Source organism: Pogona vitticeps, chromosome 12 (genome assembly GCF_051106095.1).
Source record: "Pogona vitticeps strain Pit_001003342236 chromosome 12, PviZW2.1, whole genome shotgun sequence".
NCBI lineage: Eukaryota > Metazoa > Chordata > Lepidosauria > Squamata > Agamidae > Pogona > Pogona vitticeps.
Genome location: NC_135794.1, coordinates 6,577,311 through 6,592,155, shown reverse-complemented (window position 1 = coordinate 6,592,155; position 14,845 = coordinate 6,577,311). Strand labels below are relative to the sequence as shown.

At 48.4% G+C, this 14,845-nt stretch overlaps 1 protein-coding gene across 5 annotated transcripts in view; it reads right to left on the bottom strand.

The window, feature by feature from the left end:
* Positions 1–4,225: 4,225 nt before the first annotated feature.
* Positions 4,226–14,845, bottom strand: part of PARP6 (poly(ADP-ribose) polymerase family member 6) — a 35,071-nt gene continuing 24,451 nt past the window's right edge. For 4 of the 5 annotated variants that reach the window (XM_078380954.1, XM_078380951.1, XM_078380952.1 and 1 more), the window contains exons 18-22: positions 14,432–14,501; positions 9,612–9,691; positions 7,503–7,566; positions 5,561–5,645; positions 4,226–4,799 (exon numbers count right to left, since the gene is read on the bottom strand). In XM_078380954.1, coding sequence (XP_078237080.1) covers positions 4,697–4,799; positions 5,561–5,645; positions 7,503–7,566; positions 9,612–9,691; positions 14,432–14,501 — 402 coding nt within the window. In that variant the 3' untranslated portion in view covers positions 4,226–4,696. The remainder of the gene's footprint in view (positions 4,800–5,560; positions 5,646–7,502; positions 7,567–9,611; positions 9,692–14,431; positions 14,502–14,845) is intronic. The other variant, XR_013538948.1, reaches the window with a different exon arrangement.

Here is a 14,845-nt window from a genome sequence, read left to right as displayed (position 1 = left end):
TCCTCTAAAAGATGGCCTCTTGCATCTGATGCTACAGGCAATTTGTGGACAGTGGAATGAGGGCCACGTCCTCCATCATTCTGGGATGAGATGGGCTCCCACCTTGGTCCATGAGCTGCCAGTGTCTGCCACGTTAAGCTGTCCTCACTCAAAGCTTGAAAGGCTTAATTTGGGGTTAGAAATTATGCCCAGCACCCCTCAGCCAGCAAAGCCTTGGCCATTCTAGTGGTGGGAATCTTGACCGTTGTAATCCAAAAATGCAGTTTTTTCTAAGCTCCAGCCTCACCCCTTCTGAAGGTAGGCCAGATCTTTGGCTAGATCAGTGGCTCCCAACCTTGGGTGCTAGATGCTCTTGAACAGCAACTCCCAGGAATCCTGGCCAGCACAGCTAGTGGTGAGGGTTTCTGAGAGGTGTAGTCCATCCGAGGACCCCGGGTTGGGAACCACTGGTCTAGATGAGGGAGGAGACAGAGATCCTTTATTTTTCACACTTCTGTGAAATGTTGACTCTCACTTCTACAGCCATGGTTGACTAGGTACTCTGATATCTGATCAGCTTAGCCTCACCCCTGCACTGATGTCTCTCACCGGATCCACTGTGCCAATTTGCTGGCACCCGGGTTCCTCTCCTACCCATTCCACTGATAACATAGTGATCCCAACTTTTGATCCTCCATGAATCTAGCCATACTTGAACATATACTGCCAGCCCAACATACACATAAGGGAAAGAAGGCCTACAACTCCTAGACAAACTATGGCTGCCTTCTGTTAGCCTCTGCTCCCATCATCTCTAGATAACTTGGTTGTAGAAGCTGACATCCAAAACGTATAGAGAAACCATGTTCAGGACGCCTACCCTAAACACTGTGTGTGCTTTCCAATGCAGACATCATAGGACATCCCCTTATCTCAGTCTGAGCCATGGCTTCATTCAGCTCAGTATTTTCAGCACCATGGACGGGGGCGGTATATTTCAGCACCATGGACTGGAGGGGGGTATTTTCAGCACCACGGACGGGGGGGTATTTTCAGCACCATGGACAGGGGTAGCATTTTCAGCACCATGGACAGGGGCAGTATTTTCAGCACCATGGACAGGGGCAGTATTTTCAGCACCGCGGCTGGGGGGCAGGTTTTTCAGCACCACATCCATCACCTCCCCTGTGGGGTGGATGTGGCCTCCAAGACTTCCCCAAACAGACTGTGTGGGGTGCCCCCAATGGGCAGCATTTAGAATTGACAAAAATAATCTCTCATTAGTGACTTTACAAAACCTACTTGCGTAAGGGAAGGGGTTCCAATTTGTGGGCGCAGTCAGAAGGGAAGAGCTGACCCTCCCCATCCATTGCATACACATCCAATCAATGTGCAGGCATCCTTCAGTCTCGAGAGACTATGGTAATGTGCTCTGAATAGAGGGCTTGGAACAACGTCTAGTGTGGCTGAGAAGGCCAATTCAAGAGTGACCATCCCTTCCACACGAAAGACAAATACAATCTGTCCCCTGTCCAGCTCCCTCCCTGGTTTTGCTGGTTTCGGGACTGCCTCTTGGCCTCGGCCTGCTGGACAAGAGTCTCTTTCATATTGGGAGAGGCCATGATGCACCGCCTGCCTCCAGGCTGAACACTCAGATGTCAGGGTTTCCCATCTGTTGAGGTCCATACCTGATGCCTTCAGATCCCACATGCAGATATCTTTGTATCACAGCTGTGGTCTCCCTCTGGGGTGCTTTCCCTGCACTCATTCTCCATCCAGGAGATCTTTTGGAATCCGGCCATCAACCATTCTCATGACATGCCCGAGCCAATGTAGATGTCGCTGTTTCAGTAATGTATAAATGCTAAAAATACACATCCAGCCCGAAAATATATCACACTTTTCAGCAGCAATGAGGCTAAGGAAAAAAACTCCCTGAAAGAATAGCAGCAAGGAATTTAGCACACGAGCAGCCTGCAAAAGAGATTGGCTCTATGTGCCTACAAGCTTGTTACCATCCCCATCCAAAGATGCCAGGAGTCAAACCTGGGACATCTGCCGTGCCTCTGAGCGATGCACTGGCTTGCTTAGGGACACAGCATTCAAGCCAAGCAGCCAGAACTCTTTTACTCAAACCAGAGCTCGGGAAAGTGGCTTTGCAGTCTGGGATTTGCAGCAAAGAAGAAACAAAAAACCCCAAACTTTTCCAGCCTCTGCTCAAAGCCCCCTGCCAGACCGCTGCAAAATGTTGGAAATACCCATTAAGGAACCACAACCCAGTTACACTGTTGTTCAGCTGTCAGCAACCACTTTACACAATCTGTCAAATTTTGTAGTCGCAGCTATGTTTCGTCTCACCCCTAGAGATTTTTCAGGCGACACAGAATTGCAAAGGAACTGTATATCGGTCTCGGAAAGCTCTTTTGCATTGAACACATCCCAACCAAGTAAAAGACCCCCAAGTTTGGCTTCTGGACCTGGCTCAAGAAAAGGTAAATCTAGGCAGGCCTCCTGCATTGTCACCTCTTCAATAGGGGGCAGTAAGAAAAGAGCAGATACTGTCACCAAAAGGCCACCTGGCCCTCAGCAATCCACCAGAGACATTTTGCTGCTTGACGTGGAGCAGCAAAGGCCTCTCTCTCCAACATTCAAGGTGCGTAATACCCAAAGCCAACCAAGTCATTTGGCACCTGGTGCAGAATATTCCCAAAATATAAATGGGGAAAAATGAACTGGTGTGATCCTGTTCCCTTGGTTGGCTGTTATTCACCATCAAACCCATCAAATCTAATAGGACTAAGACAGACGAAGGTATTTTGGTGACTGGAGAAAGAATTCCCACGAGAGTTCCCCCTATCCTTGGCAATGTAAATATAACAACACATTAAATAACAGTTTCATGATGTAGTAGGATTCCCATATCCATGGGATCAGTATCCACAGTTTCACTTATCCACAGTCTGAAAATATTAAAAGAAAAAATAGAACTACAGTGGGGCCTCGCTTAGCGGTTAATTCGTTCTGAAAAAATCGCTAAGCGATAACATCGCTAAGCAAAATTAAAAAGCCCAGAGAAATGCATTAAAATGCGATTAATGCATTCCTATGGGCTTAAAACTCACCTTTGAGTGAAAATCCTCCATAGCGCCACCATTTTCGGTGCCTCTAAAGCAAGGAGTCCGTGCCTGAAAACAGGGGGCAGCCATTTTGTTTACCTGTCGGCCATTTTGAAACTGCCGATCAGCTGGCCAAAAATGGAGGCTTTGCGATGATCGCTTCCCTGCGATCATCGCAAAGCGAAAATAGCCCATAGGGACCATCACAAAGCGATCACTTTTGCGATCACAAAAACATCGTCGCAAAGTGATTCGTCGCTAAATGGAGCGATCGCTATGCGAGGCACCATTGTATTATTTTCATGGGGTATTTACCAGAACTGGCCACTAGAGGGAGCCTGAGACCATGCTATGTATTCTTGTTGATGAAGAATATATACCATAGCACTATAGTTCCCAACCCCCAGGCCACGGCCTTGTCAAGACTGGGCCGCAGAGGCAGATCTCCCCCCCCCACGCATGCGCATGCACACACAGGTGCCCCGCTCACCCCAGCCAATCCGCAGTTCGGAGAAGGTTGGTGACCACTTCCATAGCATGATCTCTGCCTCCCTCTAGTGGCCACTTCTGGTAATACACAGTAAATATTTTTTCTGATTTCCTCCCCCCTCCCTTTTCCCATGCTATGTATAACATTCACGATTATTCACGGTTTTCAGTATCCACTGAGGTACTTGGAACCAATCCCCCATGGATATGGGGGTCCTGCTGTACTTAATGCTGTTTGCCCTTTCACACAAATTGTTGTCCAGTTGGTGACTGTGACACATTCATAAATGCACCCATTCCAGGAGAAGGGGGGAATAGGGCAGCTCAAAGAGCTATCTTGTCTCCCTGGGGAAGAGAGAGGAAGAAAGAGTGGAAGGGGACATGTAAGAAGCTGCCTTATAGGGACCACCAGTCCATATTCCCAAGTTGGGTCAACTCTTCATCACTGCAATTTCTCAGGCCAGACTTTCCCCCCACCCTACCTGGGAAGCCCTTGCATTTTACGGCAGTCCCTAATTTCTAACGACCAACCCTCCTCTAGTTTCCGAACTCAAACAAAATCAGCATGTTCCGTGTGGCACAGCGAGCCGGAAATCTGCTGGCCACCATCATGCTCAAAGTTTACACTGGCATGCAACAGCTTATTTCTATTTTAAAGAGAATTTTAATAAGCTAAAACCATTTGCTCACACACCCTCTCGCTCACTTGTTTTTTTGATTCTTTTCTTTTCTTCTTCTTCCTTTTTTCATTGTTAAAAATGTCATCGCCACGAAGGTGGGAGTACAGGGCCCACAGCCCCAACTGTTCGTGGGAGATGAGTTCAAGTCACTCCACCCCCTCCAAGTGTCTCTTGGATATTCTACATCTAGGGTGGCAAGAGCAACTGCCAGTCCTCCAGAGGCATTCCCATGGGCCTCTGCAGCTCAGAGGTGATGCAGGTTGCCCCCTTCTCCCACCCCCCCCAAACTCTCCGTGGGTCTGGGCCCTTATCCAGCCAGGGTGATCATTGCTTCCTCTGTAGCCTCCAACACCTGGCTCCCTTCTGCCCAGGTCAGAGGGGGCAGGAGCAGCGCTGGTCATGTGCAGAAGGGAAAGAGATCCTCCACCTTACTCAGTTTGTATACACCTGAGTGCCAATCACGCGCATGATTTCCTTTTGGATTTTGGGGTCCTGAGTATTGATGTTGGCGTCTCCTACTTGGCCATCTTCGTACCTGCGAGGAAGAGAGAAACCCTTTTAGATTTGTGGAGGCGAGCCATGATGGACTGACCATAACCATTTGGAAATTTGCCCCCTTCTGTCTATTTCGTGTCATTTGTAGGCTGCTTTTCTCTCAAGGAAGAGACTGTGGAATCTCAAGCTGAAGGATTCTGGGAACACCAGTCCAGAAGGGGATGCTTGTTTTCAAGCAATGACTACAAGGCACATTTTCAATAAGCAGTCTCCAGGAATCAGGGACTGCCTCTCTAATAGCAGGTGCTGAGAACAGAGTGCCAGCCCTACCAGGCGGCAGAAGAGGGCAATGGCCTCAGAGGGCAGATACGATGGGAGTGGTGGTCACAGGCTCCCAGCTATCCTTTTTCCTGGGCTCCCCTGCTGTTCCCAGTGTTGGAGAGCAGACCTGTGTAGGACACCCAGGTCTTCCAAACAACTCTGTGGCCTCTAGTGAGAGGGAAGGGCAAAATCCCCTTACCAGTCTAGAAGGTGAATGACAATCGAGCCAAATTCTACACAAGGAACTTGCCAGCCACAGAGAGCATAATGTCTTGGGCCAGAAGAGCGAGGGAGACGACATCATTTCTGTCTTGCTCATGAGCTTTGCATGGGCACCTCTTCACCTGATCCAACATAGCCCTTCTTCTGCAACGCTTGAACTCTCTTCTTCTTGCATATTTCTCAAGGTGAGCACTGCCCAAAACTATCCTACTAAAATACGGAGGGGCATCTTCCCCTAGACCGGTGCCATTTACTCACACAAAGAAAAAGCGGGTGCAGACGTGATCCGACACAGGGCAGACCCAGATGTTGCCATGCTTCTGGAGATCCTTCGATGTAATCACTGCAAGGAGAAAGGGAACAGCTGTGACACTAGGAGAATGCGACACCCCGGCCGCAGTGCCACCCATTCAGCAGGACAGCTAGGTGTTTCGGAGCCCGAGATTCAAGATGTGGCTGCCGACTCCAACCTGTTTTTGGAGGTCACGGAACCCTCCAAGACACAGCATGCTGGGAAGAGTCACACAGTGCAACTCAGAAGGTGGGAATCTGATCCTTATTACCCAAATACCCTTTGAACCTAACTGGTTATATATGCTTGATGCGGCTCATGCGCATTTCCCACTGAGGGACAAGACAAGGACAGACCACGACGCTGTACAAAAAAGGCATCGAACTACAAGGGTGGACGTGCCCTCCAGATGTTCCAGCACACAAGGAGCAATACCACAGTCATGGGTTGCAAGATCGCAACACTTGGGATCTACAATCACTCCAGGAGCTCCATGGTGTTAAAGCTGCTCTCTAGGATGATTTCAGGAAGCGTCCCTCCAGAAGTTTGAATTCTGAAATTTGCTCCACTCAGAGCCTCAGAAGAACAAGACTCGAAGATTGCTCAAGGGAGAACAAAGCCACTAATTTCAAGGTTACTGAACACGGTGCAAATAAATAATCCAGGGAAAGGAGGCCTGGCATCAGCCTCCCCCCCCCCCAACCTGGGCTTCCAAAAACAACGCTAATCTCATTCCTTGGGGCACAAACCTCTTGGATATTGGAAGATGCTCCTTACCCCAATGAAGCAGCCGTCATGAACCCAAGCTAACAATGGCTTCTGCAGTCCAGAAGCTGCTTGATGCTGGCTGCGATGGGGACAGAAATCCATGAAGGGAAACTGAATCCTATATCTGAGAGGGCAAAGAGGCTCTTGCCCAAGAGAAACAACAAAAGCCTCTTCAGACCTGCTGGATAGCTCAGTGGTTTAGGCATCTGGCTGCAGAGCCAGAGGTTGGGAATTTGATTCCCCACTTGGCAGGGGCTGGACTCGATAATCCATAGGGTCCCTTCCAGCTCTGCAGTTCTAAATTTATAATCAGGATTATACCAAAGGTTAAGCCCTCCCTAAGTTCAGGCAACAGGTAGATGTTTATGTTATGACCGCAGCATCCCCTTCTTTCTGAAGAGGGGGCAGGAATATAACCCATTTCTTCCCCAAAAATGATGGGACACAACACAGTCCTTGACATGTTAATTCCTACAGATCCCATCGCCCTCAGTCATCATATCCAATGATCATGGATTACAGGAGGTGCCGTCCATAATATCTGAAGAGCACTAGTTCGGAAAAGGCTGATGAAGGTGTGTTGAGATGCCTCCAAGTCCATATTCTGTAAGAGCAGCTTCAAAGCCCACCATCACTATTATCTTGGAACAGTGGTTCCAAACTTTGGGTCCCCAGACTTCCTTAGACTGCAACATCCAGAAGTCTTCACCGCTCGCTGTCCTGGCAAGGGCTTTTGGGAGTTGCAGTCCAAGAACATCTGTGGTCCCAAGGTTGGGAAATATTGGTCTAGAGGACTGCACAGGAACCTCGTATGAACCTGATCTCTGCCCTCAACCTCTTGAGGCACCTGGTCATGGGCAGTTCTCCTCTGGGAAACCCTCTCGACCGGAGAGGCTGGGGCATGGATCCTATACATGCAAAGGAGGGAGCCCACCAGAGAGCAGGGGAGCTTCCATGATTCCAATGCCAGTGGGCCTTCTGGGGAAAGCCCATTTCCTCAGTTTTTAGTTTGATCAGGCATGGCTCAAAGACTCTTTCTGTGAACTGCCCCCCCCCCCCGAGCCTTCTGCTCAGCTAACCTTTGCAGGAGGAGACAAAACCGTGACACGCGAGCTTTGCGGGCTTCCTTCTGTCACTCACCTTCACAAAGTGCAATGCAATTCAGATTACGACTCTGTAAGAACCTGGACTGGATGGATCTGGTCTGCAAGCAAACAAACAGAAACCGAATGACATCCTCTTCTTTTTCCCTTGAGAACAGACCTCCTCAGCCTGGGAGTGCCGGAGGGTGTGCAGTTTTATCCATCTTCCCCCAGCAACGGGTGGGGGAGGGGGAGGTTTGAAGGCCACCCCATTCCTCAGAAAGGTTTGAAGAAAGTGGCTCAAGAGGAGCCCTGGCTGAATCCAAGAGATCAGCCAATCATGGTAAATGTACCCAGACAGGAGAGTAAAGAGATGAACTCTTATTCCAGTGGGAAAGGATTGACCACATTGCTTTCCCTCCTGCTGTATCTTACATTCACATTTTACCATCTTGGATTTATTGCATGTTTACTGGTTTTACTGTTTTTAAAATCTGTAATGCCGCCCAGAGTAGACCTTAGGTCTAGATGGGCGGGGTATAAATCTAATAAAATAAATAAATAAATTGCCTAACAGCTGCCACAGCCAATTGCTGCAAACCAAGCCCTAGGAGGAAAGACTGAAAGAATTGAGTATGTTTAGTCTTGAGAAATGAAGACCGAGGGGAGACCCGCTGGCCTTATAGCCCCCCCTTCCAACTTCATGGTTCTCGGATGAGTGCACAAAGCGAATTACCAAGGGACCTCATCTCTGACAGGAGATGAAAACCACACTTATGCTTTCCTGGATTAGAAACCAAAGATGCTCAACGGTTTAGATACCTGGCTACGGAGCCAGCGGTTGGAAGTTTGATTCCCCTCACAGGGCCTCCTTGACAAGGGATGGACTAGATGATCTCACAGGGTCCCTTCCAGCTTCTGCAGTTCTGGATTTCCGTTTCAAAACCTGCCTTCTATCCAGTGATGGCAAAGATTTCCACGCAGGGGATCTATCCCTGCTTAACCTGGAGACCACTGGGTTTGATCTGGGGCCTCTGATGCACATAACAAAGGCTCTACCACTGAGCTAGAATCTTTTAAACTCACATTAATGGTTGTTCCTGAGGAGTTGTTCCCACGTCACAAAATTGTGAGGATGTCACCACTTTTCAGCACTTTGGAACTACAACTTCCAGGTGTAGTTTTAATAGCTACTTTTTGGAAGTAACCCCTTCCCATTTCTCAAAAGTAATTGGCGCACTTAATTACTTCTTTAAAAACTATCTGATACAAGTATTTACTCTAGGACTCAAAAACACACTCCCCACCCCGCAAACACATCACATTTTCTCCTCAAGATGCACAACCAAGGAACAACAGGGCCGACAGCCCAAGCCCACACGTGATCCAGGTGAGGCAGTTCCAGCACCATTTTGTGAAGCTGCCGCCCCCCAAACGATGAAAAGAACTGAACGTCTGAGATTTACAAACAAACCCTTGCATCATGTAGCTTTTTACGGGCTTTGTTGTCTGGGAAAGTACAGTAGGACCCCACACACACACATCCATGAGGGATCAGTTCTAAACCCTCCATGGATTCTGAAAAATCTGGATTACAGCAGAAGCTGTTTTGAGAGCCAACACTATACATAGCATGGTTTCTGGCCCCCTCTCCTGGTCAGTTCTGGTCACTTCCTATTTAGAAATAGATATTTCTAGCCTTTTTCTTTTAACATTTTTAGACCGTGGATAAATGAATCAGCAGAAACTGATGCCATGGATAAAGGAATCCTGCTGTAATTAAAAAACAGATCCTGAAGCTGAGGCTCCAATACTTTCACCATCTGATGAGAAGAGAAGACTCCCTGGAAAAGACCCTGATGTTCGGAAAGTGTGAAGGCAAGAGGAGAAGGGGGACGACAGACGACGAGATGGTTGGACAGTGTCATTGAAGCTATCAACAGGAATTTGACCAAACTCCGGGAGGCAGTGAAAGACAGGAGGGCCTTGGGCCTGGCGTGCTCTGGTCCGTGGGGTCACGAAGAGTCGGACATGACTTAACGACTGAACAACAACTGTGCAAGCATTACAAGCATTTCTCTATTTATGTAGTTGTTTTCAGACTCTATGAGAGGTTGTCATGCCTGTAAAAACACACAGGTATCTACACACACGTACACAGAGTTACCTGAGGGATGGTGTTCATTCGGTTATATCTCTGCACCAGTTCATCCTTCGAAGGCATCCTGTGCTGCCCTTTGCCCATCCCTGCATTGACAACAAACAGAGTAAGAGAACAAGGGAGACCGTACACTGGGCCGGGGGGGGGGGTTCTGTCGCTGGTGATCGCGGGATTCTGAGCTCCGTGATGGCGCAAAAGAGAATATGTGGTGGAAAATAAGGAGCTGAGAGACAACAGGACCCCTAAGGGTCCCGGCTAAAAGCACTGTAAAAACAAACAACAAACAAACAAACAAACAAACAGGTGTTCCATGCAAGACAGAATATCCACCCCTCCTGGATCTGTTAGAAAAATCACAGCAAATCAATCTGTCAATCAATCAAATATACGTGGTTCCTACTCCCTACGACTCCTAATCGGAGCCAATGGACAAGAAGATGGAGACACACATCTGGTTCACTGGCCAGTAGCAAAACTAACCATGTGATAAGAGGTCTTTTCCTCTCTCTCTCTCTCTCTCTCTCCCCTTGTCTACCCAACACCTTCACCACATGACTGCAAGTGAGGTAGGACGTTATTTTAAAAAAGATGCTACCCTCTTAGCCTCGAGCTCTTCAGAGGAAGGAAGGGTGTTGTTGTTTTTTAACAGACTCTTCGTTAAAGGTATGGATTTTTTTTCTCTATATATATGTTCAGCACACACTTCAAAATACATTTCAAACATCAGAAATACATTTTTAAAAATGCATGCATGGTGTGATGCGGTGACGTTTGCCATTTCCCCAGGAAAAGGAGAAGCCGATGACCTGGAGTGGAGGATGGGACCAGAACATGCTGGGTGTCATGATATGATTATGTTACACTTTGGAGAAAGCGAGAGAGAGAAGACACAGGAGCATCCTAGGTCAATAGCTGCTGCCCTCCTTTCAACCCCTGGCCATCCCTATCTATGTCCAGATGTGTCATGTTCAATTTCTAGAGACTAAAGTCCCCAACTGTCGCAAAAGCTAACTCGGTGTGCTTTTGCCAGTCTCCCACTCTCACCCTGATCCGAGGATAAAGAGGTGGGGAAAAGCACGATGCACCACACAGAGGTCACTGGAGGAAGAGGAAGCCTACAGTTACAGCGTAAATGCTCCGTCTCTCTGTGAAGGCTTAGAGGGTATGCATGACTATGGAGGCACAGACATGCACAAAGGTGAGACCCAGGGCAAGGTCTGAGAAGATGCATGGTTCAGCCACTGTGTTGAAGGTAGGAACGGAATGAACACTCAGGACCACAACTTATCAGATAATCAGAGGATAATGAAGTCGGAAGGGGCCTCTAAAGCCATCAGGTCCAAACCCCTGCTCACTCTGCAGGAATACAGGTTCTGTCTAAGTTTCTCTTGAATGCTTCCAATGTTAGAGCACTCATCACCACTCGAGGTAAGTGGTTCCACTGTCATACTGCTCTAACAGTTAGGAAGTTTTTCCCGATATTCAACCGCAATCTGGCTTCTTATAACTTAAGCCCATTGAAACGTGTCCTGCACTCAGAAATTTTAGGGTTTTCTACAACAGCTCCCAAAACCTCCCAGCCAGTGTCCACAATGAGAGGGGGAGTGTGGGAACTGTAGTCCAAAAACAAAATTCCCCAAATTCTGCATATGCTACTACGTTGAGCTCTGTCACCGATGAAAGGCAGGCTAGAGTGCCTCAGGCAGAAGATGCTGATGAGCGGCAACAGCAACACCTTCCTGTTTATTCTTCCTGAGCTCTCCAACCATTCACATCTATCGGCAGAGATGGGGGTGCCCCAAAGAAACCATCCCAGATCCTTTCAACTAGCCTGAATCCTCAGTTGTGATGCAGAACACGATCCCATCACAAGCCTTGATGAAGTTTTATCTGCCAAATCAGACAGATTAATTAGGTGTGATGGGGAATTAGCACCACGGAGTGCCCTAGCCTTTCGCCTCCAGCTGGCAGTGTAAACGCCACAAATAGAACTGAATGAACAGGCCTTGGTCTTGTCCTTTAAAACTCTCCCCATGTATGCGGCCCAGGCATCAGGCAATGGCACCCACTTTCTTCCCAGGTAGCCCTCAAACATCAAACCCTGACCGTGGAAGGAGAGGGTTATCCGTCTCAGAGCTACTGGGCCCCAATGTGAATGGAATCAACCAGCCTACTTCTATTCTCTGCTGCCCATCAGGTTCGCCATGGACTCCCTCCCTGATTGGGATTGTATAACCCCCCCCTTCTGATCTCACATTTTCCTCCTGTAAAATGAGGACAATAATGACCTCCTTCACCAGCTTCATTTTTGATGGATGAGAGAGGCAAAGAAGTGCTTCCCAAAGGAAAGAGAGTAGGATGGCACTAATTAGACTTCTGGCTCCATGCAGAAACGGGTGGCTGATTGATGGGTGGATTGACGGATCTCTCTTTTTTTCCTGTTTGTTCCTTTCCACGTATATAGCAGTGTTCTTATTCGCCTCGGATTTTGGAGAAAGGACAGTTTGTCAAACTTACTAAATATAGAAACACATGTTGTCCTGGACTCTGATCTTGCAGTCTGTACAGAGGACAAGGCTGCAGCAGGCTAATGAGAACACTGTGCCCCTTAAAATGTGTATGCAGTGTTGTGGGGACACCTCATTTTGTAGATTTAAGTGAAAAAAAGGAAGCAGTAGGGATGAGCAGGAACTGTCCATTTGGCGGTTCCTGCTGGTTCATTTAGTAACCAAACAGGTGTTTGGTGCGTCAAAGCTCTGCCTCCCCCAGCAGGTTGCCAACTCAGAGGCAGCGCCCAGAGGAGGCAGGGCAGGGAAGCCTGGCTGCTGCCTCTGAGTGGGCACCTGATGGAGGAGGCGGAGCTTTGATGCACCCAACACCTGTTCGGCTGCTAAATGAACCAGCACGAACTGTTGAACCAGCAGTTCATGCCCATCTCTAGTAGTCAGGGATAAATCTAGAGATGGTAAGGTTTTTGGAAAATCCTGACCACCCGTACCAGGATTTGGAACCTGTGGCCCTCCAGATGTCTCTTGATTACAACTCCCAGCATCCCTATAACTAAGTGGGAGTCAAACAACATTTGGAAGGGCAGAGGTCCTCCTTCCACACAATGCTCCCTTTCCACTAAGTCTACCCCACAATGACCCTATTGGAGGCTCTCAGCAAGTTCTGTGATTAAAAGAGGCCCCCATAGTGGCCCACCAAGCAATTAAGAGCATCCTTGCCCAGCTGTGAAGCTCATTGGGGGACCCTGGCTAGTCACTTTCAGACAAAACTACCTCACAAGGTTGATGTGAGAAAAGTAGAAGAGGGGAGCTTCTGTGCCCCCCTGCCCGAAATCCTTGGAGAAAGTGTGGTACAGAAGAGTAATGACCAATGACAACAGCAGAATAAGGATAGTAATAAGAACCTACCACTACAAGAAATGAATGGGATCATAGATTCATAAGGGTATTCTTAAACAGACAAGGACCCTATCATCAGAAGCCAGCCCCCCATTCAGTCACAGCCTATGTCACACTGTGCCCAGGTTGGCAAATTCTCCCACCATGCTTGACAGAGCTGGCAACAGCTTTCAGGAGCCTCGTAGGGCAGTGGTTCAACTGCACTACTGCAGCGAAGACTCTGCTCACAACCTGAGTCCGATCTCAATGGGCTCCAGTGGCCGGCTTGAGGTTGACTCAGCCTTCCATCCTTCTGAGGTTGTTAAACTGAGTACCCAGCTGGCTGGGAGGAGGGGGCCTTTGTGTAGCCTGCATAAGTTAAATTGTACCCCACCCAGAGAGAGCTTTAAGCACTAGAGGGCAGTGTATAAACAGCACACTTTGCTTTTCAACAACAACACCGCCATCACTTTGCCACCTGCAAGACAATAATGAGAAGACTTCATGTCTCGTCACCTCTAGTCTCAAAGAAGCCAATCCAACACCACCATCTTAGAAGACTTGCACTTCCCACTCTGCTGGTCCAATTCCTTCATCAAAAACATACATTAAAACACGTTGCCGCCAACTGACCAATGTCCCAACCAGAATCTCTCTTAACATGATCTTTTCAAACTCAACTTCAGCATTAGATGGTCCAAAAGCCAGCTAGAAAACGGATCAAATCATTAAAGATGGTGGTCATCCAGGCTGCCTCAGGTATTTTAGCAACAGTACTCCAACAATTGAACTTTTCCTTGTTTTGCCTATGGACCAAGACTGCCGAATCAGAAAATAATGGAGTCGATAGGGGCCAATGAGGCCATCCAGTCCAACCCCTGGCTCAAGACAGGAATCCAAATCAAAGCAGATCTGACAGGCAGCTGTCCAGTTTTCTCTTGAAGGCTTCCAAGTGTTGGAGCGCTCCAAGGGTCATCCGTTCCATTGTTGTACTGCTCTAACAGTTAAGATATTCAGTCTACCTCTACCCTGAAACAGGTGGACAAGATTCTTGAGGGCAGACAGAACACCGTGGCCTTTGGGCATCCCAACAATGTTGCAAAGAATGCGCATCAGCAGGGTGTGCCCTCCAAAGAGTTTGGAAGCACAGAAGGGGAAAGGAGACCCACCACCACCACCACCGCCACCGTTCAAAGAAGCCCAACCAAGCAGAAATCTAAACAAGGAGAAATGCTTGTGGATGCGAAACAGGTTCTGGGGGAAGCACCGACGTAGAAAGGCAGCATCCGTTTCTGGCACTGGGCGCTGGACGTTCACCAGGATGTGAGGAGAAACACACATAGAGAGGGAGGGGAGAGCGGCTCTTGGAGGTGAAGCAAGCATGTCTGCTATGGGACACGAGAGGCACTGACAGATGAAGGAAGAAAGAGAGCCGCTTACCTGAATATCCAAAGGAAATACTGGAGATGGGGCTCAAATAGATGCCTTTGCCATAGGCTGCTCCATGCAGCTTGCAGAGAAACACTAATGTGAGCCAAAAAAAAAAAAAAAAGAGGGGGGAAGAACCCAACCTCCCCACAGGGCAGACACAGCCAAGTCTGGCCACTGGCACACCTCCATTCACACCCATCACAAAGGTTGAGAGCGACTGTGCTTTGGCAGTCGGAATGGGGCTCTGACATCCTGGCTCAAGGCAGAAAACGCTCTCCATCAGCCTAATCTCCCTCACAAGGCTGTTTTACGGAGCAGGGGAGCAGAAGAGCCGTTTACATTCTCTAAGCTCATTGGAAGCAAAGACTGGGTATATGTCATGGGAGCAGGAGGAGTGCGGCGTCCGTGGCGGAGCGGTTCTAA